A 27,363-nucleotide genomic window follows, 5' to 3' on the forward strand; every position below is an offset into this window, starting at 1 on the left:
TAGTAGTTTTATCGGCCGTATAAAGTTGCAAATATTCCCTTACTAACTAAATCAACAAGCACGGTGTCACGCGCGCACAGGTAAACATGAACACATGTCGCTCGATTACCGCGGGAGCTCGTCAAAAAAATGGAGTGAGAAAGCGCGCCAGCGGCAGCTAGCAAATTGACCTTCGCAATGGCTCTCGCTTCAACGCGTACTAAACGCCGTAAGCGCATCGCATACGAAGCTACCGGCACTCGGCGAATGCACTTTGGCCCACCGCAGATCGCTTTGAAGATAAGGTATCCGCGGGCGCACACTTCGGCCGCGTCGCAGATCGCTTTCAAGATAGCTCCGCGAGCAGCAGCCGCCGAAGCAGAACGCACCCTCCCGTCTCTCCGTGCGTGCGCTTGCGGCAGCCTTCCTCTTCTCTCGCGTGGAGATTAAGCTGCGTTTGCCTGCTCACCCTCGCACGCACGGCGCACGGCGACGACGACGGCAAAGATGAGCTTGGAGTGTCCATATAATTGCTATCGCGATAAAAAGAAAACGAAAGCGGTGCTCAATGCTTTTAGCTGTGTGCTCCAGCGCACGCAGGGACGGAGGTAGAAGGTGGGAGGACCGCGCGAGTATCAACGTGCGCACTCTGCTTCTCTTTTCACGTTGCGGAAGATTTTCACAGGATATTTGTACAATTTTTCAGCTCTGCCTAGAACATTTTGCCGTCTCAACCATTTAGTGCCCTTTATTTTTGCCTGTACTTTTCTATATTCTTATACATTGATATTGTAGTACTTATGTTTAATAACTAGTTTTTTAAACAAATCGTGTGGGTTCACACACTATTTATTCACGGTCTTTGAACTAGCTTACTGTGGCTGGCGGTTAATTTTTGTTGCCTTGTCTTACTTGTTTTTGCACTGCGGTGATTCAGCAATTCACATGGCAATTGCTGCATTGTACGCCTACTCTGTATATAGAGTGATGACCTTCATGTAATATGTACTAGTATCTTACCGTTCGTGCTTTTTTCACGTTTTCAGTTGGCATTTTGTACTTCTTGTATTAACTGCACTGATCTTGCACGCTATTACGTTGTGCGAATAAAGCTTTTGTTACGTTGATACTTTTTTTTCCTCGTTTAATAAAGCTTGTTTTACGTTGATGTAACCAGTTTTCCCCTTACCCGATGCCTTCCTGAAGGCCTTTAAGGTTTTCATAAATTACCATACTTTCTTAAAATAAAGTAAGCATGTCGTAAGCAGACACGCGGATTTTTATGATCGGTACAATCAAAATTTCAATCATACTGTTCATAGTTATGATGCCTGCTTGGGCGGCTACTATATTATACTAAACGAGTAAATAATTGCATAATTTATCATTTCACACTTCACGCACAATTTCTCGCTCCGTTCAGCCTTGAAATGCATGCAAACGCACGCAGCATAGCACACGGATTTTCTTTAATGCACAATGAAACCTTCTTTAAAGCTCGTTGCGCCTTAGTTGAAACATTCATTGTGTGTTTGCACTTTCAGCGACACTTCTCATTGAATATTTGCTGGTGAAGTGGCACACTCAGTCCTGCGAGTTGGGTTTGTTCGTTCGCTAGCAAAGCCAACACTAGACACGCAGTTCAAAAGGGCGATGAAATGGCCTAGTTGGTGGCTACTCATACTTACAACCCGTCTCATGACGAACTCTTACAGAGATACACCACTTCTACATACCCACATGAATGGAGTGGGATTATGTGTGCGGTAAAAAACGAGAAAAAATAACGCATTTGAGAATACATATCGGCTTATAAATAAAAGTTTGAGCGACAAGAACGCCGTCGAAGGGCGAGCGCACCGGGACGCGCTAGGCGGGAAACGCCACTGCGCCATTTGTCGCGTTGGTAGCAAGTTGCGGGACGCGTGGCAGCTCGCAGCGCTCGGAGAAACAAGAGAGTTGACGGTTCCTTCTGCGCAAGAGGGATGGGGAGGGAGTGAACGCGCGATAACGTGATCAAAGCACGCGCTAGGGAATTCAGAAAAGCGCGCCCATCTGCCTTCTCCTCGCACATGACCACGCGCGGGGCACGCGCCGTATCTTGGAGGTAGGTAAACTCTCTGCGGCAAGTGCAAATGCCGAACCGGTTCGTGCCTTGGTGCACACTGGGTTCCCGCGTCTAGTGTTGGCGGTCGCGTAGTCCCAAGTTTCTGAGACTCGTGTAAGTTCTGACTTTTCATTCTTTTTTTGCTCAGGAAAAATATCCGTACCTTTTTTGCACCTTCAGTTTTAATTTGTAGGCACCGGCTGCGGGCACAAAGCGCGCTTTACGGCGCCATGCAACACTACGCACGCACGCAAATCTCGGACGCCGCGAGCCACGTCGATGCATTGCTCTCGGCACGATCTGCACCGCACGCGCTGTCACTCATAACCGCGCTATTATGGCCCGACCTTCTTGAGATTTGTTTATAAGTGCTTACTAACAATATCCACCTTAATGCTCTAGGAATTTTTTACTGATGAAACTTTAAAACCTCAAATTAACGAAATTGGCGATTTAACGAAGTTTTTCGGTGCAATACAACTTCGTTATATCGAGGTTCGACTGCAGTTGGAAAAGTGCTTCAGGGCCCCTTTAAGAGGCGAACGTACATAGCAATATTTTCAGGCATGTACACTGAATTCCTCCGGCGGGCCCGTTATTACAGCCGCAGGCCCAGGCTGCCCCAAAATTCGGCGGCCCGAGAAGTGTCTTGGTACTGGGTCCTATTCCCAACCATAATAAATTTTTCAACTGCAAAGCTTTCTGAGAGACCCGCGTGGGTTTTCATTGTAGCGTCTGCTAAAATGGGGTGAATGGCAAATTTTCCTTTCATGAATTATCCTCTACCATGCATTCTTCCGCAGAACTGATTTGTCATGCACTTGAACCTGACACTTTGCAGTACCAACAAGTGGAGAAATTATTAATAAAGCCTCTGGCCAGCTTTAATGTTGTGAATAGAAAGAAGCCTTGTTGATGAATAATGTTGCAATGAATATTAAAGGGACATTAAAGGCAAATAATAAGTCAACGTAGACTGTTAAAATACCATTCTAGAAACCTCACAGCGCTTGCTTCGTGCCAAGACTTAGTTTACAAGAAAATTGTTTCTTAAAGGTCTGCATACCTTTAGCGCAATTCAAATTGCCCGTCCACGAACAGGGAGTGGTAACGTTGCATACGCCATCACCACCCTTTACTGCCATCGGTGAGTAAAATAGCGCCCGACAGACGGCACTACGGTTTTCAGCGCAAAACACAAACGCACAGCTATGGAAAAACTGAGCCAGGACATAGCATTTGATCTGCTACTGTGGCTGCTCTTGGTCAAGTGGCATGACCCGTCCGGTAACCCTGCTACATCACATGGATATGGCATTCTACTCTACTTGCAATTTGTGAGAGCTTCGCGAGCCAGCAAAATCAAACATTAATACGCGATAACGAAACTATTGAAACGCGAAAGCGCAGAGTGGAGAAACCGAAACCTTTCGGCCGCCCGCGTCGTTGTCAATGGTAATGTCGAGTTTGTTTCTAAAGATCAAATAGAACTGAACAAGTAGCATTTTCTTACGTCTTATAATTCATTACAATTATTTTTTTTGTGGTTGAGTACTAGTGACAGAATAAAAATGAGAAGTTCCTTCGTCATCGGGCTAGTACCTCAATGTTCCGGGGGAGTCTCTAATCGTGTTCTGCATTTACCTCAATTTATAGGTTACTAAAGCTCTATTCGTGATAATACTGATGCCTTAGACGTTCTCGAGCACTAATCTATCACTTTAAAGGGGCCCTGAAACACTTTTTATCGAAGTGGAGAAAGACATTTGAAGTGAAAATAGGCTATTTAAGAATCACTTGGCTGCAATAAGTACTTTAATGCGTTCAGCAGAAGCGGCGTTATCGGCAATCAAACACGGCCTCCGTTGTGCTCCCCTACCTCCGTCAATGCCTTGCACTACAAAGGCTACGGCAAAGTGGGGCGGGGCCACAATGCTCCGTCTCCGAGACATCACCGTGGCGGGCAGTTCAAGTTTCATTTTGGATGTTAACGTATCTTCTTTTTTCTGGGGTTTTACGTGCCAAAAGCAGTTCTGATTATGAGGCACGCAAGGATGTTAATGTAGACGCCACGACTTCTGATTTAGGTGCCTACGACGCGCTAAATGTAAGCCAAACGCGGTTGTCCTCAGCGAGCCGCAGTGCGCTTAGCCAGTGGACTCATGGCGGCACCTCGCAGTGGCCGCGGTGTAGCCGACCGCAGCGACCATAGTAGCCGCGTATTGGAGTGTGCTTTATTACGAAATAAAGCAGACAGAAAAGAGTGAGGATCATGGGGTCTTTTGAAACGAGAGCGTTTGAGAAAGGCGACTTCGCGCTCAGCTTGCGAACTCCACGGACCGCATACGACAGCAGAACTTGGCTGAGATGTTCACAACAGCGTATGCTACCCGCGGACAATGTTATTTCACCAAGCCCGAGGGGTGGTTCAGGGCCCCTTTAACTTGATTTTATATTTGCGTTTAGTGTCCCTTTAAGGGTGGATCAAAGCATAAAACATGCCCCAGCACAGGCTCTTTTAGAGATCAAATTGGCACCACACTTTTATAAATACAAGTCGGAGCTTTCAGTTCCCATGCTGAATGGTTCTAATGAAAGCATCAAAAGAGCAAACGTAAGCATAAAACAACGTTTATTTATCCCCATCATGATACTGCAACAACTCCAGAACACATCTCCTACTTCCATACATTTCCATTCACATCACTACTTGCAGTTTTTGCTCAAAATGCCTGCAATGATACCCATAACAGATTAAAAAAATAATAAAAAAAAGCAATGATGCTTTACAAAAGGCAACCCTTTAAATTCAAGCTTGTGCGTGTATGTGGCTTGCCAAAATGCAGTCTGGCAATCACGAAGTGTGCGACAGTCATTTGTGTTTACAGGCAATTTGCCAAGACTATACATCTTAACACCCATCCACAGTGCAATGCCCACAAAGCATTTAAGTAAGGCGCTAACAAGACCAGCAAATGCTAACTGGAATAACACAGTTTGCTTAGAGTGAATGAGGGCTAAACAAATTTACTAAACAAAACAAAAGCAAAGGAGAGTGCATTTATGTGACGAAACTGTCAATCACTCTCCTTGATTTCCCAGCATAGTAAAAGGTAATACCAGCCATGTTCTCAGGACCCACATTTTCAGCTTTTCCTCCACTGCAACCTTCCAGGGAGGTTGCAATGGACATGGCCACCAATAATAAAAATCAGAGCAATAATGTAATGTTTCGTACTCAGCCAACTTGTGACATGAGCCTAACAAGAGGTGATAAAACAGTGGTGCCTCGTTCAGTGAACATTTTGCAGAGCAAGCACGGTTCCTCTGTACAAACTAAACATACCTGCACACAGATGTGCCTATGCGCTTCCTCGGCCTCCCTAATCCTGAGACATTTTCCTTCGCCTAGCCAGGTTCTCGCATTACTCTCATCTTCAGAAATGCGTAGGTGACTTGCATCAGTTCTTCCATCTTGAATCTTTAAAAAAAGCTATGACAGAGACAGGAGAACTTTTTTCACAGCAGTGTCTTCCGTCTCGCCTATCTCAGAGAGATGAACTCGGACAGAACTGAGAAGTGTCTATACAGCAAATGGCTGTAAACACTAAGCAGGACGTCACCCTCTCTCCATCTCATCTTGAATATCCTCCATCTTTGGTAAATACATTGACAAATATTTTACTGATGTGTTGTAATGTTTTTTGCATTTTCACATCAATAACCAAGCTCCCAAGCTCTCGGAACAAATTATTGTTTCCTACAGTCTTTCCTAGTCAATAGGAAAAAAAATTATGGCAGAACCCATCGCGCAATGAATTTCAACCTTAATGCAATTAGCCTTAAAGCAATGTAGCGACAAACAGTACTGCCACTGCAGACACACGAAGTGGCCATCTCGCTGATAACCACAATACCAAGTGATACCATGACAAAGTACACCTTGTTGTAATTACTACTCCCCAGTTGAACTCTGTAATATCCCTAATATCCTGGCTGCAACTTCGTTGCAATGGCTCTTCACCAAACGGCCGTGTTTGTTGCGAATGGGGCGCTATCGCTTCAATATATTTAAGGCTACATAATCCTTGTGTCACCTTGGCACATCCATTATGGGGGATTGGCCAAGGATGGGCACATACCAATATCAGATACACAGTGCCAAAGATGTCTGTTCGGGCACATACCCTGTGGCAAAATACCCCGTGACCCACGTTGTCTACTACGCCAGACAGCAGCCTAAGTTGTCTATTTGGGCACATATCTAGTGGCCCATGTTGTCTGCTTGGCAAGATAGCAGCCTGCACATAGCTAGTGGCCCAGGTGAGTAGACAACTTCGGTCACTGGGTGAAAGAGGTTAGATAATACCGCCAAGTGGGTAAAGTTCCCAAAGAATGCTAATCACACTAAAATATTTCCCACAGAACGAACCTCTTGCAGAACAAACCCACCCCCAGAATGAATCAAGTTCGTTCTGCGAGGCACCACTGTATTTTATTTATACACCAAGATGCCATCACACATCTGACATCCTTAATGCCTAGCCAAGCAGGAACAGTATTATACAGTTTTAGTTTAGCGTAATAGTGGGCTTAGCGGAATAGCAGGATTGAAATGTGCATGCGCAGAATGCTAAATGACCCATAGCATTTAGCATATGCACGCCATTTCTCAGATTTAACGTTACCGTCTTTGCAAGGTTTACGTCATTTATGTAAAAAAGGACTGCTGGCTTCGAATTGAATTTGGCGTTGCATTTGTAGAATTAACTTCGTTTGTAACAAATGATTGTGTAAACAGCTTTCGGTTAGTCGCAAGGCTCTTCGACAACACAGTATTAGGAATAACCTTGCAGAGTTTTTGAGATTGCTTCTCATTTCGAACGCTTCGAGGCCTAATGTGAGAAACTTTCACGATAGCAGTGCCACCTATCGCCGAAGTCAGAAGATAGACACGACAGCATATGGCCTCCGAGAAGATGTCGGAGGCCATGGTCGACAGCTTGTACTGCTTGTATTGATTTCGCTACGAATCGGCAGACATGCAAAGCACAAATACAATGCACTCCTGGCTTTCAGTGCGCTGCCTCATGCACTTTTCGGATGCACACATGGCATTCACTTTTCGGAGCATGGCGTTTGTGCACTACGTATGTGAAATTAAAAGCATAATGGAATAGCGTCTTGCACGTAAACTACGCCTTCACACTATACCAAAACTCGCTTTCTGCAAAGTTTCTTTGTGGAACAGTAACGCTATTTCCCTTAACCCCGTTATCATGCTAACGTCAAACTAAAACTGTCTATTGCTTAAACGGTACGCTTATCCCAAAAAACTCCAAACCTGGGACCCCATTATATCAAATGATGAGTAACTGCCTGCAGTCGCATGTTAGGCGTGTTCCCAACACGTGACATTATGCATTCTTTACATGTTTGGCGATGCTCAACATGTGGAAAGTTGGTTCCAGTTATACGTGGGGCAGCACCTGCCACAAGCACATGTCAGTTAAAATAGAGGATTTATTCTATCGTTCTCTTTTCTTGGTATGCTCAGCCATCTCTTAGGGACTCTTTGAACACATGTTCAATGTTTTGTATGCCTGCTGTGGAACGACAACAAATGAATTAAACAGAAGGTGATCGTAGTATGGTTGAGTTAAAATTGCATGTCACATGTTATTTGGAAAATAAGAAGAGAGATGGGTAAGTGAGGTATACATAAAATGGCACAAAAAACAATCAGCATGCTTATTAACTATTTATCACTACAACACACTGTGCTCTGCCGATATCAATAATGAAATCTTGGCTGAAAGTTATTGCAAAGGAATGGTGCAATTAAAAAATCTACAAACGTTATTGTGCAAATTAAAGACATGAAAACTAGCTAAGCAGCCATCAAAACAATAGTCGCCTTAAAATTTCTAACTTACAGCTGTGTGCTAAACAAGAGGTGCAATAAACCCTGCCAGCTATTATACACTGGTTAGCCATGAAAAGCTGCAGGTTGTTGGCAAATGTTCAACCTAAGCTGGTTACCTGAGTACACACAAAAATGAAATCTTCACATTAAACTGAAACAACAAGTTACCTCTGCAATCTTTGATTATTAGAAAAAAATATAACAGCACCACATTGCAAGAAATTATGGCGCAAGGATAAAACATGACAACAAATAGTGTGCAAGAAAACTGAGGTGCTTTAAACTTCATTCAAGGTGAATAACAGCAACCTATTCATCATTGAAGTGAAAGACTATAGTAACCAAGCTAAAAGGTGCTACCTGTTGAAGCAGTATTATAGTACAAGGTAACAGCCAACGTGTACTTCTGCCAAAGAAAAATCAAAAGAACACAGCAGAACCAGACACCACACTAACTTTCCTGGAAAACATGTGTATAATAAAAAAACACTAATATGACTAGCACCTCACTACCTATACAACTAGATTCCATCAACAACTAACATTCCGTACAAAAGCGTTGCCTCACAAAACTGGGGGCATAATAAGCAGCATAAAGACTTGTAATTCCTTACACAGATCAGAAATGTATGTTCATGTCATGGATTGAAGTGGTGTGTTTTTGTTCAAGGCAATATTACTAATCACTCTCATGCCAGGACTATAACTTCTAACGAAGGGTGCAACAAGACAAGTAAGGTCTCAACCAACACAATATTCCAGACATTATTAATGGTTGGCTACCATAAAAACCAGAATATAGGTCAAGTTTCTTTCCCAAAAATGCTTTTAAAAAGTGCCCCTTCGTCTTATATAGCCCATATTTATTCTAATCTAGGCCAATAGTCTTTTATTCAAATAATTATATACGAAACTCTAGGGTCGGCGTAGATTCGAGGATTAAAAAAAAACGCGCCAGTTTTTAACTGCAACTGATAAATATGGTGCATAGTTAGCGCCATCTAGAACAGTCAGTATCGCAGCCGCTACTAGCCCCGCAGTAGCCAACTGAAGTACACGAGGGACGTCACCATTTTGACCTGCGTCGTATCGGTAGGATCGGTATGGTGTAGCATCGGCGCACGGTGTGGCATTATCGTAATGGCACCAAACAGGCGATGCCACTAAAGTGCCGCTTTCTAACGAATACCTTATTTACTCGAATCTAAAGCGAACTTTTAACATGACCCTATAGCTGTCCGCATTTCAAAATGGCCGCCTCGCACGCTCGTCGAGCCTAGCTACTCTCTAGCCTAGCTACCGTAGCATGCCGTAGCTTCCTCCGTGTGCTTAGGCAATAGTTTGCCATCTGTCTTCACGTTCTCTGCGTCTGCTCTATCGGCATGAATTACTGAGTTCATCGTTATGCCACATTTAAAAGGAAAGTGATAACGTGTGCGGAGACGGACAGAAATCGGGCCGCATCATGGCGTTCGAGCGGGAGACTCGCGCAAACAGAAGGACAGGATTTTCGCCAGCAAAGCAATGCGGAATAGTTTCAGTGGACCGAAGCAGGACGTAATCTGTGACGATGCACTTCGGCGATACGATCGCCTTGGCCCTATCTTGAAAGCAATCTACGATGGGGAAAGTCCGCCGTGCGCTGTGTTTTCGCCGTTTATAGGTCGCATTGAAGCGAGAGGCATGCTAGCACGAAGGTCAAGTCGCTCGCCGCGCTTCGTCTCCAGTGTTTTGACAGTTTGTTTCCGCGGTCAACGAGCGAGATGTGTTCATGTTTGCTTGTGCGCGCGTGACACCATGCTTGTTAATTTATTTAGTAAGCGAATGTTTGCAACTTTATACGGCCGATAAAACTGCTATCCTTACTTCGTATAGCATTCTACTAATTTGCTATCGCATTCAATGCATCGCCTTTCGGATGAAACTGCGACTTTTTTTATTCATCACAACTTCAGTGCATCAGACAGAAATCTGTTTTTCCAAATGACAGAAAGTTGTATTTCTGTTTGAAAGCACGAGATGCGTGGTACTGTAAAGGACTTTTTTTTTCGTCACGGAAAACGGGTGCGCGTTACAATCGAGGGCGCGTGAGAATGGAGTAAATACGGTAGTTGTGCTAGCCATAGCGGCATCGTCAAATGTTCAAGCCAGGCGGAACTTCGGCATCTATAAAAAAAACATCTGTCGTTGGAGGGGGCCACGGGAGAAGCTTTTTGCGTGCGCCGCAACAAGGATGGCATTTACCCAGGAACATTGATCGTGCGCTCCTTCAAAAAGTGCAGCATCTCTAATGCGCTTGATGGTACTGATTACAGTGCACTGTTTGAAGATGTCAGCAGTAAGGAAGATAGCAACGAGGCTAGCAGCGATGGTGACATAGAATGTGCTCAGCATGTTCATATTTAATGAATGCTGTTTCATTTTGCGAATGCTGTCCTCGCTTTTTCCTTCGGCCTACATTCAAGGTAAGTTTTTTTTTTGTCTGGCTTCGAACTTTTGGGGGGTTGGCTTGGCTTAGAATCGGAGTCGGCCTAGATTCGAGTAAATACGGTAGCAGTCTTTGACACAATTCCACTTCTCATCTGGCCACTATGGGATTAAAAATTGAAAACAGAGAAAGTATCCCCAATTTTGTTGTTGCTGTTGCGAAGTTCGCAAACAATGTGCGAACATGTGTTACTACCTTCCTGGGGTGCAAAATTAGGAGGTCTCGGCTTGACTTTAGCGCTGCATCAAAAAATGCAATAGAATTCACGGACGCAAACAAAAGCATGTCAACACTACACTGTTTGGTTGGGAAATGATGCAACCAAGGTGAGTGCAACTGTTGACTTTCACTGAAAATTTCATTCCGCGGCCGCTACGATGTTCATGCTCAACTTGAAGACACCATGGTGGAATTTATTTGCGTGCATTGTGCAAGAGAACGTTTAACCACTGGGACAAATTGACGGTGCAAAAGAGAAGTCTCGCCGGTCACCGTAGTGTGCGAAAATAGCGCGAAGAACCTGAAGCTGCATCGACGGAAATTAGATCATCAGAACGAGTGAATGGCTGGCAGTCACGCGAGGATGCCTACAGTCAGATGCACCAATTGTTGGCGTGCACCTCAGGTGCCCAGTGCGTGCCACTCATTGCCTGACAACAGTGCTGCGCATGCCTAGCCCTGCATAACAAATGCCTTGGACATCACCGGTGATGTGCTGTGGGATATCATAAGCGACTATCGGTCATCCCCGGATAAGAATCCTCACAGTTTATGTGTGGCTTTTGTCTCTGATGATGAATGGGTGTATTGATCAAATTGTTCTGTAGTTAATTGCATTGCATAAATTTTAAAAATTTTATTCACCACAAGGTCAGGGGTCGACCTATATTTCGGTTTCTATGGTATCTTAAGGTGAAACTCCTTAAGAAGGGACTGTCTGTTCCTGTTGCTTTCAGTGAAGCAAGAGGTCGGAGGAATTAAGTTTACTTACAATTTTAAATTTTCTGCATCTCTGATAAACTGCCACTTTGACTAATATAACCAGTAGGTTATTGGCACTAGTTTGAGCTCATGGTTATGTTAGGGCGTAGCCAATAGTTCAAATAACACGAACTTATGTCTACAATACACAAGTCAATGATAAGAAAAAGCATTTTCATAGTCCTGCCGGTCAAAACACCTTTGTTGCTCCTTTGCAACATGGGATTTGCTAGAGAACCATGTATCAAAAAAAGCTACTGAGACACAACAGATCCTCCTTAAAACAAGTTCTGATAAGCTGAACAGTTCAAGGACTTTTGCTTTATTTTCCGACAGATTTTGTGCGCTTTTATTTAGCAGAACTTCAAATAAAATGAACAGATTATCTGGGCCCCTTCCATGTTTGCTCTAAGGGAGCCCACAGCATGTCAAAGGTCCTCTAATCTTCTTGGCAAAAGTTTCTAGTTAACTTTCTATTGCTGTTTCATCTCCCTCATTGTCTATATCTCAACAGCGCTAGAAAAATTAGCAATATGTCAAACCAACTCGCCCAAGAATCGGTACCACCAGTTAGTTACAGTAACTATCTACAAAATGGCAAAAAGGATTTCTGCAACTACTGTAAGCTACTTCTTGTTTCTGGCTTTATGACAAACTCTGCACTTGGATGTGATATTTTAGCTGTGCACCACTCTCTTTAAAATTCATTACGTGCACTTTCAAATAAACTAAGATTTTAGAAACATTTACAGACATGCTGATGTACCATTACTAGTTTAGATGTGTCCTAGTGTCTTGCTAATTCCTATTTGATTTCCTTGGCTTGTAATGGCTATTCATGAACACATCTATGTGGGCTTAGGTCAGATGCACAACACATACCATGAAGTTTTCACAAAACAGCTTTTCATACTGCTGGCATTTGAGATATCATATTACTGGTGCTGCTTATATGTAACTATATCATGGGTGGAGGGGGGGGGGTGTAAAATAAAAGCACTGTTTGGGAAAAACAAATTAGAACAACCTCCGACATGAGGCAAGGCTTCAAATATGTGAAACATTTCTACAAAATGTGAAGGCTATACACATGAATACTTCAGTTTTCTGTCAGTGGAACAACTGCTGCAATTGTAAAATTATTGCGCATTGCTACGTCTAGACAGATATCTTTCAAAGTAGTGCCTTAGCACCAAATGGCTAGGTTCATGCAGCAGTATGCCTTGGCTTGTTCACAGATCTACGACGTCAAGTCACCACTTAACTAGATGAGAACAGGTTTTTTGCAGGCCCAGAAACCTCAGCAAGAATTAACTGTTCACAGCAGTCAAAAATTCCTGTACCACTGTGTTAGTTCATATGATATCCCGTCACAAGGTCTAATTCAGTTTCTGCTCAGTAAAGCACACTTTCAATCTATAAATGATATCCCACATACACACTTTGCAAAATACACTGGCCTACTAATGAATGGCATTTCTTTGTGGAATAACCATGTTTCTTTGTGGAAACAACACAGTGTACAGAGCACTTACTGTGAAAATGTGTACACCATCTAACAGCTCAGCCAGTCAAATCCAGTGCGCAGCTTCACAAAATTTTGGCTGTGACCGTGTCATAACAGCAAAAACATTACTCGCAATCTCATACCGCTGAGCCCACCTGTGAAGTGAATATCTTAAATTGACAAACTGCAAGCATTGTTGAAGGAAGTGCACAACACCATTGCAAGAGACCAGCCCATGAGAGAGATGGCCTCCTCAAGCATAGGCACACTGAACTGATGAGCTCTGGCCACTCAGGTTTGGCTGTGGTGCCTTTGTGCTCTTGAGGTGCAAGTCCTTGGCTGCACAGTGCAGCTTCTCAATGAAGTCTGGCACGCCTGAGGCTGCCATCCAGCTGTAGATCGGTCCCGGAAACGAGGATCGCGGGTCGTCATAGTATGACAGCAGGAAGTCAAAACCATCCTGAAAAAGACAGGATCCGCAGCTGTGTTAATTAGTAAGATCAAGCAACCTATGCACTGCCCGAGAGAAGTGTAATTCGCACCCTAGCTGCCTACATGCTTAACCCATTAGGGACCAGCATACTTTTAAAAGTACAGGACCATTTTCATTTGTAAATAATTGAAGAAGAAATATACTGTGTTCCATTTTGCTAAAAATAGTCTTGCCAAGACGACCACATTGTAGTTTTTTTGTCAGCTGCATTATGTATTTGATTTATTCATCGCTAAACTTAGAGAAGTGCTGAACATAGCAGGTGCTGCTGTACATGCGCCTTCCTTATTTTTTTTTATCAAGCATATCATGTGCTTCACGAAGCTGAGGTTTTTGTGGAAGCTTTAGAAAGAAATGGCGTAAACGATGCATGCATGATGTTCCATATACTATATATATTTACAGCGTCGCGAGAAAATGAATGTAGGTGTACTTTGTGAAGTACACTGGGTCTATGTGTATCCTAGATGGGTATGCTTGTTCTGGAAGCACACACGGTGGCTTTTTTTTACCATTAATTTTTCGCCAACTATTTTTTGAATATTCTTTGCTGACTACAAACACTTCAGAGACCATTGCAGGTAAAAAATATATTAAGTATTACATTAAGATTGCTATTATTCCACCTGGTTCCTTTCTTGCTGCCGAGAAAGATGACGCTCTTATCTTTAGAGTCTGTAAAATAGCGAGCAGTGTTGCATTAAATTTAGATCAATAAAAATGCATTTAGATATCATATGAACATTATTTAAAACGACAGATTATTTTGCAGGATTTTATTACAAATCGGAGAATAGGTGGGAGGAAACAGAAAACACCAAAGACGATCTATATTCCTCTGCCAATTGAGATGAGTAATGCAATGAAAGTAGAGCAACCCGCATTGGGGAACCAGACGTTGATCCCATCTCTTGAAAGATCAGAAAATTCTAACGAAAATGTTGCCGACCAAATCATACAACAGGACGGAAATCCAAGAACAGACTGTTATTGGAGGAGATGCCACCAGTCTGTTGAATGTTTCAACTAACAATGAACCAAATGCTGAATGCTTTAGTTTTGAAAACCTTCATTCATCGTAAGATATCCTGTGGAGATCTGCATCGATAATATATTTTCATCGCGCATGCCTCTGAAAGCTGTTGAACACCCAAAGTCCTTCCCCGTTAATCATGCTCAACACTTGAATAGTAAGAACACTTCCCAGCAAAGAATATTTTCCACTAAAGTGCTCATTTTGTTACCAAAGGTTATGAGGGCTTAAGCAAAGCTTGTTTCACTCTTCGCTGGAAGCCTTCCTGTTTTTTGAAGCTCCAAAATATAGCATTCACATTTGGTGACCTACATCAAGTTTTGCTCCCACAAAGGCCCAGCGTACTTTATAAAGTACACTATCATAGCGTTTCAACGAATAAAGCGGCACTCATGAAACTTTCACCATGTACTTGCAGTGTGAAAGTATCGCCTCGCACAAAAAAATCACCAAAATGTAACTGGTGGATTTTTCTGGGTCCTTAATGGGTTAAACTGTGAATAAGTTTTTTTCTATTTTCCCCGTAACACATGGTCTTTTGTCTCTGACCATGCAAAGTTGAAAACAAATTCAGAATGTTTTGTAAAACATAACAGTACCAGTGGTGTCTGGCATAAAATTAAACAATTAGACAATGGCACCTCAAAGTAAGCCAATTATGACATCTGATCAAGTGTCAGCTGAACCGCAGAACAAGAGCCGACCGGAAGCGCATTTCTTCCGAGGTCATGGTCGTCGCTGTGAGGTTCAGTATAAAGTCAAAACACGGTAACATTGCTGTCACGAGTCATACGCTGCATGTGGGAGTGAAAGCTTGCGAGGGTCAGCCGACGATTGCAGCTCAATCTCGCATGCACGGGAGAGAAAGGCAGAGCGGAAGCGCGCGTCACGGGGTGGGGGAGGCGAGAAAGGGGAGGGGGGGGGGGGTTACTCTGGCAGCAGCTGCGTGGGTGCCGTATCTTGAATGCGATTTGCGATGTGAACAAAGCGCAACTAGTGCCGGTAGCTTTGCTTCGTATGCGCTGTGCTTTCGACATTTAGTTCGCGTTGAAGCGAGAGAAAGCACGAAGGTCAATTCACTTGTGGCTATTGCCACACCTCCTAACTCCAACGTTTTGACGGCGAGTTTCCGCGGTCATCAAGTGAGATGTGTTCATGTTTACCTGTGCATGCGTTACACCGTGCTTGTTAATTTAGTTAGTAAGCGAATGTTTACAAGTTTATACGGCCGATAAAACTACTATCCTTAGTTCGTATAGTTGCCTACTAATTCGCTATCGCAATCGATGCTTCACCTTTCGGGTGAAACTGCGACATTTTTTCATTCACAGTGAAATGCCTGCGTGTATAAGATGAGTCCCTCCAATCATTTATGTCCGCATATGTGATAGGAGGGACTTATCACAAATTATACTACTACTACGCAGGTCAACGGCTCTGTGCAGCTTTTTTGCACTACGTAGGAAGCCTTTTTCGGCAACAGACAGTGCATGCTGACCGATGCTGATGCACTTTCATCTCTAGCCAGGCCATCGATAATCACTCTTGTTGATTTATAATTTCTTTTTGCCAGTACAGGGCCTGAGGGTATGCCTCTGTCCTGAAGGAAGTGCCATCAAAGCTGGGAAAAATTAGGAGTAAATCGACACGAGAAATCATCCAAGCCCTGGCCATAGATTAAAATGCAATAATGTACTATCAACCAAAAAAGTTTACAGAACATGAGATCTCAGAAAACGCTAAATATCCGGGCAGCCTTTAAAAGTAGCCAGTAAAACCGTACATCACAATATTGTTCGCATATACCAGTAGAGGCTGGAAATGGGAATACCAGGCTGCGTTTTTAGGCTGCGGAGATATTCAGCTTTTTGTCAGATCCCTTGGTCCGTAAGCTTTTTTTTGGTCGATAGTACATCAGGGGCGCGATCTTGTACGCGTTCCAAAATGGAACGGAGGCGGTCCGTTCCATTTTGGAACGCGTACAAGATTGCACCCCAGTACATCGTCTGCCACTTTCAGCAGCAAAGAAAAAAGTTGGTGCAGTGCAAAAGAAGCTGGGCATTGCCATCAACATTGTGGGGTCTCAAACGTGCTCGTGGGACAAAGGAACGACAACACGGTAGTGCAAACAAACACAATGGCCTTTACTGCGCCTTTTATACTGGTTGCGGTGAGTCGGATGATGCTTCACTTCCCTTCGTTTCACCGCTCCTAGATGGCGGCGCCAGAGCTGACGTCACATCCGTTGCCGGAAATCAGTCGTGAAACCCGGCATAAAACACTTTCGTGCTAAAAAACGTCTTCCATTAATTGTTTGGTTTTGCAATTATAAAGCGAGAACTGCGACAGAATAAACTATACTGCCACACCGCGACTTGAAATTAACCGGTGAAGAACGGCCTAATTTTGAGAAGCAGTTAAAGGAATAAGTGGTGCTGGTTGAATCTAAACTGCAGTGTCAGGTCCTCGTGTTACTGCCGAGCGTTTCTGTGAAGAAATGAAAAATTAGATATTATACCATGAGCTACTCGTCATAAGCAAACATGTTTTAATGGGTTAAAATCAAGGTAAATGGTAGCAGTCATAAGTAGCAGACATAGTGAAATGTTTGTTGCACCACTGCAGATATGGTATCCTAACTGGATTCTTATGTGCTATGTTTATGCGTTTATGCTTTTATTAGTCACGTGCTATTTATGCTTTTTTTATTAGTCCCTCAATCTGCAAAGTCTAGAGCCTCGCATGAAAAACACGCAATGGGCTGGTCTGAGCTTCTTCGGCTGGCACCGCAACGTTGCCCTTGAAAAATAAATTGTCGTCTAGGAAAAAGCTCTTTGAATAAGTTTGCGCGAATGATGACGTCGTAAAAATGTATTTGAGATGACCGTCATAAGTATACAAGCACAAGGAAGGACAGCGAACAAACGGAAACACTGCAGAAAGCGCTCGAACAGCGCCCGAACGGCAGCAGACGACGGGCGTGAGTCCTTGCCCTGACGTCACTGCTCACAGCGCCCCTGTAGGTCGTTCTCGGGGCTAATAGAGGTAATCTGCCGTGTGTGCAAAGAGTGGCATGGCATCATGTGCGCTGTCTTCCCGCCCGCTTAGTATTGGATGTTGTGTAATGTCAAGTTTCGAGCGAGAGGCAGATGAAGTATTCACTGCCGGCTGCCAGCGCTTTTCATGATAGCGTTGTCCCACTGTGGTCGACACGAAAAAGTGGCTGGCTTCGCTTCATACAGCCAATGTGAAGATCTCGTCGACACAGCATCTTTCTTTGCCGACTCCCCAAATTTAGAAAAATGAATTTTTTTCTTATTCAAATTAGTTTTTTCGGACTGCCCGAAAATTCAGAAAATTTTTTGGCCCTTTCGGTGTAAGGAAAATGCATCAGTGACTGTACTTATTTGCATCAAAGGCCGAATTTCAATACAATGAAATTTAATATAATAAAGAAAACTGCCGATTTTACCCACTTCATTATATCGAGGTTTAACTGTATTCTCGCGCAAGCCTAACATGTAGCCATTCAGTTAATTCCCTTTGACATTCATTGGAAATCTGTGCACATAAGTGTTCTTTCTGGGGTTTTACGTGCCAAAACCAGTTCTGATTATGAGGCACGCCGTAGTGGAGGGCCCCGGAATAATTTTGACCACCTGGGGTTCTTTAACGTACACTACAATGCAAGCATACAAGTTCTTGCATTTCGCCTCCATTGAAATGCTGCCGCCGCGGCCAGGATTCGATCCCGCAATCTCGTGCTCAGCACCGCAGCGCCTTAGCTGACTGAGCCACCATGGCAGGTGTGCACATAAGTGGAAAGGGAGAGAGGATCCCTTAGCACTCTGAGAAAGCTGGTGGGGTTTTTCAAGGCAAGAAATAATTATAATAATAAAAAATAATACTGGCAAAGTTATTCCTGCCAATATAGGTGCACTCACCTCATCTATGCTTCGATGAGGTCTGATCACCATGTGTGACGTGTACTTGGTCACTCGGACGCACTCATTGATAGGAGGGCAAGCTGGGTGATCCGTTGAACGTGACATGAGCACCATCACATTGCGTTGGTCATCAACGAATGCTCTTCTTATGTACACATAGTCCCGCTTGTACATGGGAAACTGAAAAATAATGCATACATGAGATGAGCAAGCTAAAATATTTAGCCAGAACATCACTCGCACATTCACTCTTCTCAACAGTGGTAGCAAAACAAAAAACATTACAGCAAAAGCAGTTCTGTGAACTCCGTTTTGTTTGTTTACAATACTACACCCAGCAGGCAGTACACAGTGCAAATGATGAATCTTCATGCTTCAAATCTCTTTAGTTTTACTGATTTATTGCTTGTGCTTTTATTCATGAAAAGCCAACTGACAAGTAATGAAGTGTTTTTTTACAATGTGCATTCAATCTTTGTCATTATTTAAATGCTGGCAAAATGGTATTGAGGTAATGCAGCCCACATCGACAACATGCCTTCAATTTCCCAACAGTTATCAACAAGCATTCAACAATAATAAGAGCTCTCATACCATTGCGTGTAACTGTTACCAAAGGCAAAAGCACAACACACTGTCCTGATCTAATACACTCAAGTTTGACTAATTTGACTGTGACATGACAGCAAAAATTGGCCAAATTATGTGGCATTAAATAGAAAGGCATAATGTGTAAGAATTTGCTGCCATTTTATTGACCAAAATTATCAGTGCCCATCAGCTTCTCTTTAAACCGAACACCTGACACAGCAAGAAGACATGAAATTGGTTTGACAAGAGGAGTCACATATGGGTTCGATTCCCAAGAGTTCCCTTCTTGCCAGACTTGTCTTTTTGTATTGTCCGTCATTCACCAGAATTCAAAATCAACTAGCACATGGCCATGAGCTCAATTCCTGGCTGTCAAGGCTGCATTTTAATAGCAGTGGAATGCAAAAATGCTCGTGAACCATACTTTGGGCGTGTGCTATAAAATTAATGCCAGGTGGTCCAAATCAATTTGGAGACCCTCACTACAGCGTATCTCACAGCCCTTTTGTTGCTGTGGGAAATTAAGCATCATGAATCAATAAAATCCATTTATCCCACCTACAAGCCATACCCCGATACAGACTGCCAAAGAGTGCACCATGTATTTAGGTATTTCCTCGCCATATAGTCCATCATACAAAGCAGTCACACTTTCCTATTCACAGCGCACACAATGTCACAAATTGTCATGGGACTCCCCACTTCAGTGTGGGCATTTATGAAATCTTTAGGTGTGGTGCTATGGAGAGCAGGTATAGAAGTGCTATCCTTGGCAAAAGAGAGTAGTACTGTCTAGATGAGTTCCCTGGCAGCTTAAGTTACCTAGTTTTCTTTTAGAGCACTCGTTCCTGCGGCGGGCGTCAACGTCCTCGGCATAACCAAGCGAACGAGCACAGCGAAAGATGAAAGAGCGAATGCGAAGCGAGGGAAGAAAGACCGTGATAGTGAAGAGAGCGCAAGGAGGAAAGTATGGCGATAGCGTGAGAAGCGTAGTGCCACGCAAGACGGGACTCTGCGGCGATGATGGCTACGAGATGGCACCAACGTGAGTGACTCCATGCCTGTGACCGGCAGGCGTTACTAAAGGTTACCATGTACCAAACAATCTCAAATGGTCCAGCAACCATGTGGGCCGAATCCTACCCAATAGGCACTGTGCACAAGGCCCCGGAGAGCAGAAGGGGCGGCGTCAGAGGAGGTTGGCTTGCAGAGGCTAGCGGTATCATGTGATGTTCTCTCAAAGTTTTTTTCTTTCCTCCATGTACACGCGTCACCCACGCGCTGCCTCTCGCGATTTCCCAATTAGCGAGGCAGTTGCGCCACACTTCACTCCATTTGCAACGTTCCACATGCGACATATTGTCCGCACCAGTCAATATATCGCGAAATTAAAACACGTATAGAGCTGCACTCAAATTTCGCATTAGGGAGTATCGTAATCGTCGGTGAATTTTTTTGGCACCTCTGAGCAACCCTCTTGCACACTGAACCATCCCCGTTTCCAGCTTAAGCCATAAAACCAAATTTTCTAGGTTAAGTTATGCATTGCGTGTTAAAACATACACGTCCAACGGAAATCTGGCAGAACTTGAGCACATTTGATGCGATTGAAAATTTGTATTTTAAATTTTTTTATATCGCTCTTGAACAGTGCAGCAGTCTGGCAACACTAGCTGGTGAGAAAATTTGCATCCCCAGCAACGGCTCCCTTGTAATAATGAAAGCCAATCTCGATGCTTTTGTGCACAGCAAGCACGAAAGGCAATTGCACAAGCCAGGAATATGTCATGGTAGTTATGCATTTTGTTTTCACATGTGCGTGTTGGTGGTCAGCTTGACATAGTTTTTGAAGGTGTTTTCTGGTTTGTGCTGCTTCCATCGTGTGAATTCAATAGCGATGGCCTTGCTGCACAGCTGGGTATCAAAATGTGCAGCGCAAGACATCTGATGTACTTTGAACTGTTTTGAAGTAGACGACACAGCGGTGACCCCGCACTTCCTGACGTCATACAATTTATGCCAGAATGGTGGTTACTGTTGGTGGGAGGGGCTTAGAGGCAGCAATTTCAAATCGAAACTTCAAGTGAAAATGTGCACAGAGATTTCTTTTTTGTGAGTAGACATCCGTTAATTTGACTCCGGTTAATTCAATCCCCACCCCAACTTTAGTTAGTTCGACCCTAAAATTGGCCTTCGCCAGATAATTTGAACTTGACTAGTCAGCCCACACGTTACCCTTTAGTCGCAGCGTCTGTCTCGGTGGTGCTTAGGGCGACAGTGAATGCGTTGAACACATGTAAAAAAAAATATCCTGTCGAAAATACCTATTTTTGGCCTACCCTAGGAAGATTTTTAAGCAAGAGCCATAGCTCACAATGTCTGATTATGGTGTTTGCCACATTTTAAGTGCATTCTTTTTCTCAAAAAAATTGGGAAAAAAATTGCCTGAACGGTGCAATCGGATACGAAACCAAAACTGCCTTTGCGATATTCATATGCTCTACCGCATGACACAAATGTACTGCGGCAAAGCTAACTTAAAAAAAAAAAAAAAGGAACTGTATGACGAAGCTAACTTTAGAAAACTGGCCGCCATTGTGCAATACATAGCATTTCTCTTGCAAAAAATCGGGTGTACATTAGATTTCTACTCTGGACACAGAAAGCGGGCGCGTGTTAAGTCGAGCAAATACTGCCAAATTAAGTAACAGTGTGTTTTGGTGTTTTTTCTGCATTTGTTTAATTTAACCTGCCGGATAATTCCATCAATTTCATCAGTCCCATCATGGTAGAATTAACAAAAGTCAACTTTATAACCATTTTGGCCTCTACTCTCAGTTACAATGATCAACTGAGAATAGTTGGATGACCGTGTGATGGCCCCTTTAATATGAAAAAGTAAAAACAGTGGCTGTCACTGGTTGACGAAGCCGATTTTATCATCACTTATGAATTTGGCAAGCAGGGTCCCCTCTTTTTTTTTTTTTTTGTGCTTACCCTTCGAGCTTCAAAGGTTGGCTTTTGTTGGGCAGCCTCTTTCCCCCACTTTTAAACCTTCCCCAGTAGAAATGTCACCCTTAGCTGCTCAAATGCTTATTTCCCTGCCAAGGACAGCGTAGGTAAATGTACATATATAATTTGAGGTCGAATTTTCAGATGAATGCCATTTATCAGAACAAAATAACAAAAGGCTCAGCTCAGCCCAAGCACTGATTAGGAACTTACAGCACAAATGGAAATCCAATATACTAGAATTACTTGATCAGAATTTGGCTGTACAACACCAGTAAATAAGTGTTCAAGGAAAAAAGGAATCAAGAGTTACTTTTCATACCCTAATTGACGACTAGATGGCTAGAACTGCCAGCCCACTTTGGGAAACTGGTTAGGACGTACAACACAGGAAAAAGGCAAGTGGGACAAGTGCTATTATATGTCCTGATGATGAGACCAGCCCTATGAGAAGTGGAAATGCACTGTCCACCTGTCTGAAACTTTCATCATTAAAGGCCAACTGTAAAGCAACATTGCATTGTGTAAACAATATTTGTAGTGATATAGTGCATACAGAGAAGGCTTAGTACAAAATTTTGTGTACAAAATGCAAATAGGTGTCCAGAAGCAACTTTCAAGAACTAATATTTCCCATACGAAAACTGGAAAAAGTACAGCCATTACAGTTCACCAGAAGTGATGCAGAACCCAAACTTGGGCTTACCTGGGCATATATACGCTTGCTCATTGCTTTACACATTGTATGTTGCATGTGGCTGCACTTCCAAACATTTTTTTTTTTTTTGCATACTTTAAAGGCAGAAAATACCACTGGGTCAGCTCCCAACATTCTGTGTGCAATTCTGAGACTAACGTCATATCTACCTTATTGGCTAGCCAAGTGGCACACCACTAGGGGTGCCCATTGTCTCCTACAGGCATTCTGCAGGCTATTGGTTAAAAATCTGTGTGGTTGCTAGTCTCAGGCATTTGCTCCAATTACTTTGGCAACATCTACTTTCCCTTTTCACCAAGCTAGCATCATCTGATTTTCTATGGTGAATGTAAAACAGTACTAAAAAACGAGGACAAAGAAAAGGTAGATGCAACATTGTTGCGCATATGTTACGTCTACCTTTTCTTTGTCCTTGTTTTTTTTTTAATGCTATTTTACATTCACCATGCAACGTTACTTGCCACCCAACTTGCCGCACTCATGAAGTTTTGTTGCAGTTGGCCTTTAAAAGATTGTGCATGCAGCACATTTTTTGCCTGCCTTGTGAAACGCTACCTGCAATGCACGCTTCTATCCATAAAACTACTTTCCAACTGAGGAGATGTCTACCCGAAGTCACCTGCAGTGCCAAATTATGTTCCAAATGATTTATCATGCACAGTGGCTGCTTTCCAGAAAAAGAGATCAGCTAAGACCAATTCTCCCAGTTGCCTTGTGAATTTAGACCTTGGGTCAAAGTAACATGTAGTGATGAAAAACCAATCTGACATGACATACACTATTTGCACACCTCTGCTTACAACTATATCATCCTGTAACAGAAGTGCACGAGCGAAAAGCATAAACTTGATGCATTTTTTCCCTAGTCAGCATAATGTTTTCAGAAATGCAAGCTCCTAGCACATTCTTTATGATAGCCATTAATTTTACTGCAGTTTCAGGATTTATACACAGTGAACAAAGTGATTTGTTCAAGACGGTTCATGACAGAGGAGGTAGGCATAACCTCGGCAAGGATGACATCAAGATTGATTTTTATTAAATTTCAAGCAACTTACAGGGTACTGCATGACCCAGTGAACTACTTCGCAACCGCCTCTTGTCTCCCGGTCGATGATGTCCAGCTTGATCACAAGTTTGTCCCATCGCTTGCGGTACTCTGTGTCTGTCTATAAAGAAATGGAGCTAATATTAGATGTCACTAATAAAATTACACACTGTCCAGCCACACACATTAATAGAACACAAGGTGTGTCAGGAAAAAAGAACAAAAAATTCACCGACGATTACGACAATGCAAATTTTGAGCGCAGCTGTATAAGTGTTTTAAATTCGCAATATACTATGGCAAAGAAATTGATTCTGAACAAGAGGGTCCTCTCAGGGGCAGTGCAGAGCCTCTGCTCAGGCAGCTCGTTTAGCCAGCAGCAGCAGCCGAAGCATTTCCACTGGTTCTGTCACTTATTGCTCAGAAAGAAAGTGTGAACATTGGAATACGTGGTTCATGCGGAGCGCATTCTCTAACGGCAGCGGCGCAGGCGAAGTAGCGCATGCGCAGTGGGTCCTAAGCCCATGTGAGCACTTTTTTTGGACGCGCTCGCCACATGCATGGTCGTGAAGACATTTTTGTCATAGTGAATTTGTTTTAGTAATGTTCGAGTTTTTGAAAGCTATCATTTCTACATTACATCACACAGACACAGTTTTATAGAGCTTTCTAGGGTAAAATTTTACACAGAATGCTACTGTGGACTGAAGTTTCAAAGTTTATAAATGAATACAGAACCGGTTTCATAGAGGAAGCGGTCCTAAAGTAAAAACTGCAAACAGGACTCCTCATGCCGAATTAGAAAACAGAACTAAGTAAAGGTGTCAGCAGAATTTGGCTCTGCTATGTCACCTCTATTGAGTGCGGCTTTGTTTCAACAGACGTTTTATAAGCTCCTGTGCTGGTGGAGCGCACATCTCACATTACTACCACTCTCTTATAGCCCCTCCGCTTTTAACGAAATAGCGCTTCTATCGAAGTCGATTTCCTGCACTTGTGACTGCAGTATAATGAATGTTGGCTGCATATGATGATGCATGGTGTTCGAAGCTCACTTTGAAGTCAGTTCCCAGCTGTAGAGGGTGCATTTACGATAGGAGGCAAACTGCAGCATCACCATAGTGCTATTTTTGTGAATACCTGAACGACCCGGTTGTGCAAATGCAATGCTCAGCACTACAACCCATTAATTGATGTGCACACAGCCAAAGGATGTGCTGCATTGCAGATTTGACTAATTCCATGTAACCATGATGATCAGAAACATTTCCCAAACACATATACCACCTGTCCCAACTACCACAAAGCAAGTTAAAAAAAGAAAAATGGAAAAGCAAAGCCCTCTATATGGTTGAAATTAACTGTGTGTTGTTAGCAATGTCTTGGAGAAGCCTCCAGTATTTCTTTTGTGTATTTATTAATAGCGTAATTCGAAATAATTATACAGCAAAAATTTTAAGTATTATGACCACAATGTCAATACATGGTTTGAAAAGCACATTCGAAAACAACCCTTTCAGTATGTGATGAATTACTTGTTTGTGTAGCTAACATCACACTTAGCTAACGTCGCACTTATTTGTCATGCAAGTAATTTCATGCATTCTCTATTTGACGGAATAGTGCTATCTGCCACAAATGATTTTTAATGAGACTGTTTCCACAAAAATGATCACCCCATATACAAATGCCACACTACAATCTAGTCTTCAACTCTTGCCAAGTAGTAAGTGTAAAAAGTGCAACCATGTAAACATGAAATGTACCATGTAAACATGAAATGTAGGCTGAGCATACCTGAACACTAAAGAATGCCCGGGCAGGGATGTCGTTGAACGTCCCGAACACTGCATGACCAAGCATGTGTAAGAAAAACATAGCGAGCTATGCATATCACAAACAACATATGCAAGCATTGCTGTACCTTTATACTCATAGCCAGACGTTTCTGGCATCCAACGCCTCCACAGGAACATCTTGCTATTCTCAACAACAGGTTCCCAGCCTTCTTCAGCCAAATGTGCTTTGAATATGTCCGGCTGCAGAGTTGGCTCGCTGAAGTTGCCATTAGTATTGCCACACTTTTGTGAAAGGATCTCAAACTCGTCTATGCACCTGGAAATGTCAGGCCAAACAGCTGTTAGCTAAGCGATAGTGACATACACAGGTAGATTCTTCGTTGGCATCACCTATTCTCGCGCCTGCGGCGCTCATGCTGTATCAGTCATGCCGGATTATACCTTTCTCGCCCCTTACGGCGCTCTAGATTCAAAATAACATCACTGATTTTCCCGGGGGAGTAGTAGAGGCTGTCGTAGAGACCGGGCCTGCTCCCTTGGAGCAGTATCTTCGCTAGTGCCAGGTTTGATCGTATGCTGCTCTCCTTGAGTTTTCAAAACATTTTTAACTCATAGGGGACCATTCAAAAATGCGTTTGAAAAGTCACGAAGAGCACAAAACGAAAAGACTGGCAGGAGCGAAGATACTACTCCAGGAAACAGGTCCGGTCTCTACTACTCCCCCGGGAAAATCAGTGATGTTATTTTGAAGCTAGAGCGCCGTAAGGCGCGAGAAAGTGTCCGACGTACCGCGCCCGTGCGAGAATAGGTGACGCCAACGAGGAATTTATCCACGTATTACGCAGCACACGAGTTCGAGGAGCGTTCACAATTAGAGAAGTTCACAGATGATGGGTAAAATGCGAACGAAAAAATTATGCTTTCCGCGCTCAGTTCACCACAACACGTGAATCAGTATCAGAACCTTTAAAAATACTGCAAATTACAAGTGTATACCTACTAGAAACTAGAGGTCAGGCATACATTACTTGCCAAAGAGCTTTTGGATGAAGTAAACATCTGCGCTTACCCTTTCACCTCGTTGTCTGTGATCCGCTCGTGTTCCCATTTGAAGAGAGCTGCACTTAGCAGGAAGGCAATGGGCTTCTGCGACCTGTTTCGGAGCCTGTCGAGGAACTTAGATACTAGGGTTTTAAGTGTCTTCTCCGTATACAGCCGACTGTATAAGTTCCATATCTGATTAGCTCGCCGCATGCGGTGAGCAACATAGAAGTTGCACTGCTTCGCCAAGATTTCGCCGAGCAGCACAAGCCGCTCGTTCACTTCGACAGCTAAGCGCTTCCAGAACTCGCCTACTATATTGCACTCAAACCTCTCACCAGCGAAATCGCGAACACAGAGGCTGCTTTCTTTGAAAAGCTGACGGGTAGCGATGTTAGCGGCAAGGGACTTGATGGTGACTATATCAGATCGCTTGCGATTGCTGGGCCGCAGCGGCCTCCTCAGCACGGACACTAGTTGATTTAGGATCATTCTGTCTAATAAGTATTACGTGCGGTAAATAAAAGCATGCAACTGTACTAAGCAGCGCAATAAATACAATTTACCGCATCACATGTTCAGAAACATGCCTCCTTACAACGGAAAGCGCATTTGGGAACTCTCGGCGAAGTGCACTCAAACAAACCGTGCCGGCAAAGACTCGCGATGGCCGCTAGAGCGTGCTTTGGTTCA

General features: G+C 43.3%; 1 protein-coding gene across 1 annotated transcript; it reads right to left on the minus strand.

Moving 5' to 3' along the window:
* Positions 1-4,701: 4,701 nt before the first annotated feature.
* LOC119458908 (stAR-related lipid transfer protein 7, mitochondrial) lies at positions 4,702-27,342 on the minus strand. The gene is made up of 6 exons (XM_037720769.2): positions 26,699-27,342; positions 25,755-25,945; positions 25,628-25,677; positions 23,841-23,951; positions 18,459-18,641; positions 4,702-13,448 (listed from the first exon to the last, which is right to left on the minus strand). The coding sequence occupies exons 1-6, from the start codon at positions 27,160-27,162 to the stop codon at positions 13,242-13,244; spliced, it is 1,206 nt and encodes a 401-aa protein (XP_037576697.1). The 5' UTR covers positions 27,163-27,342; the 3' UTR covers positions 4,702-13,241.
* Between the last annotated feature and the right edge of the window lie 21 nt (positions 27,343-27,363).

Source organism: Dermacentor silvarum, chromosome 1 (assembly GCF_013339745.2).
Source record: "Dermacentor silvarum isolate Dsil-2018 chromosome 1, BIME_Dsil_1.4, whole genome shotgun sequence".
Lineage (NCBI taxonomy): Eukaryota > Metazoa > Arthropoda > Arachnida > Ixodida > Ixodidae > Dermacentor > Dermacentor silvarum.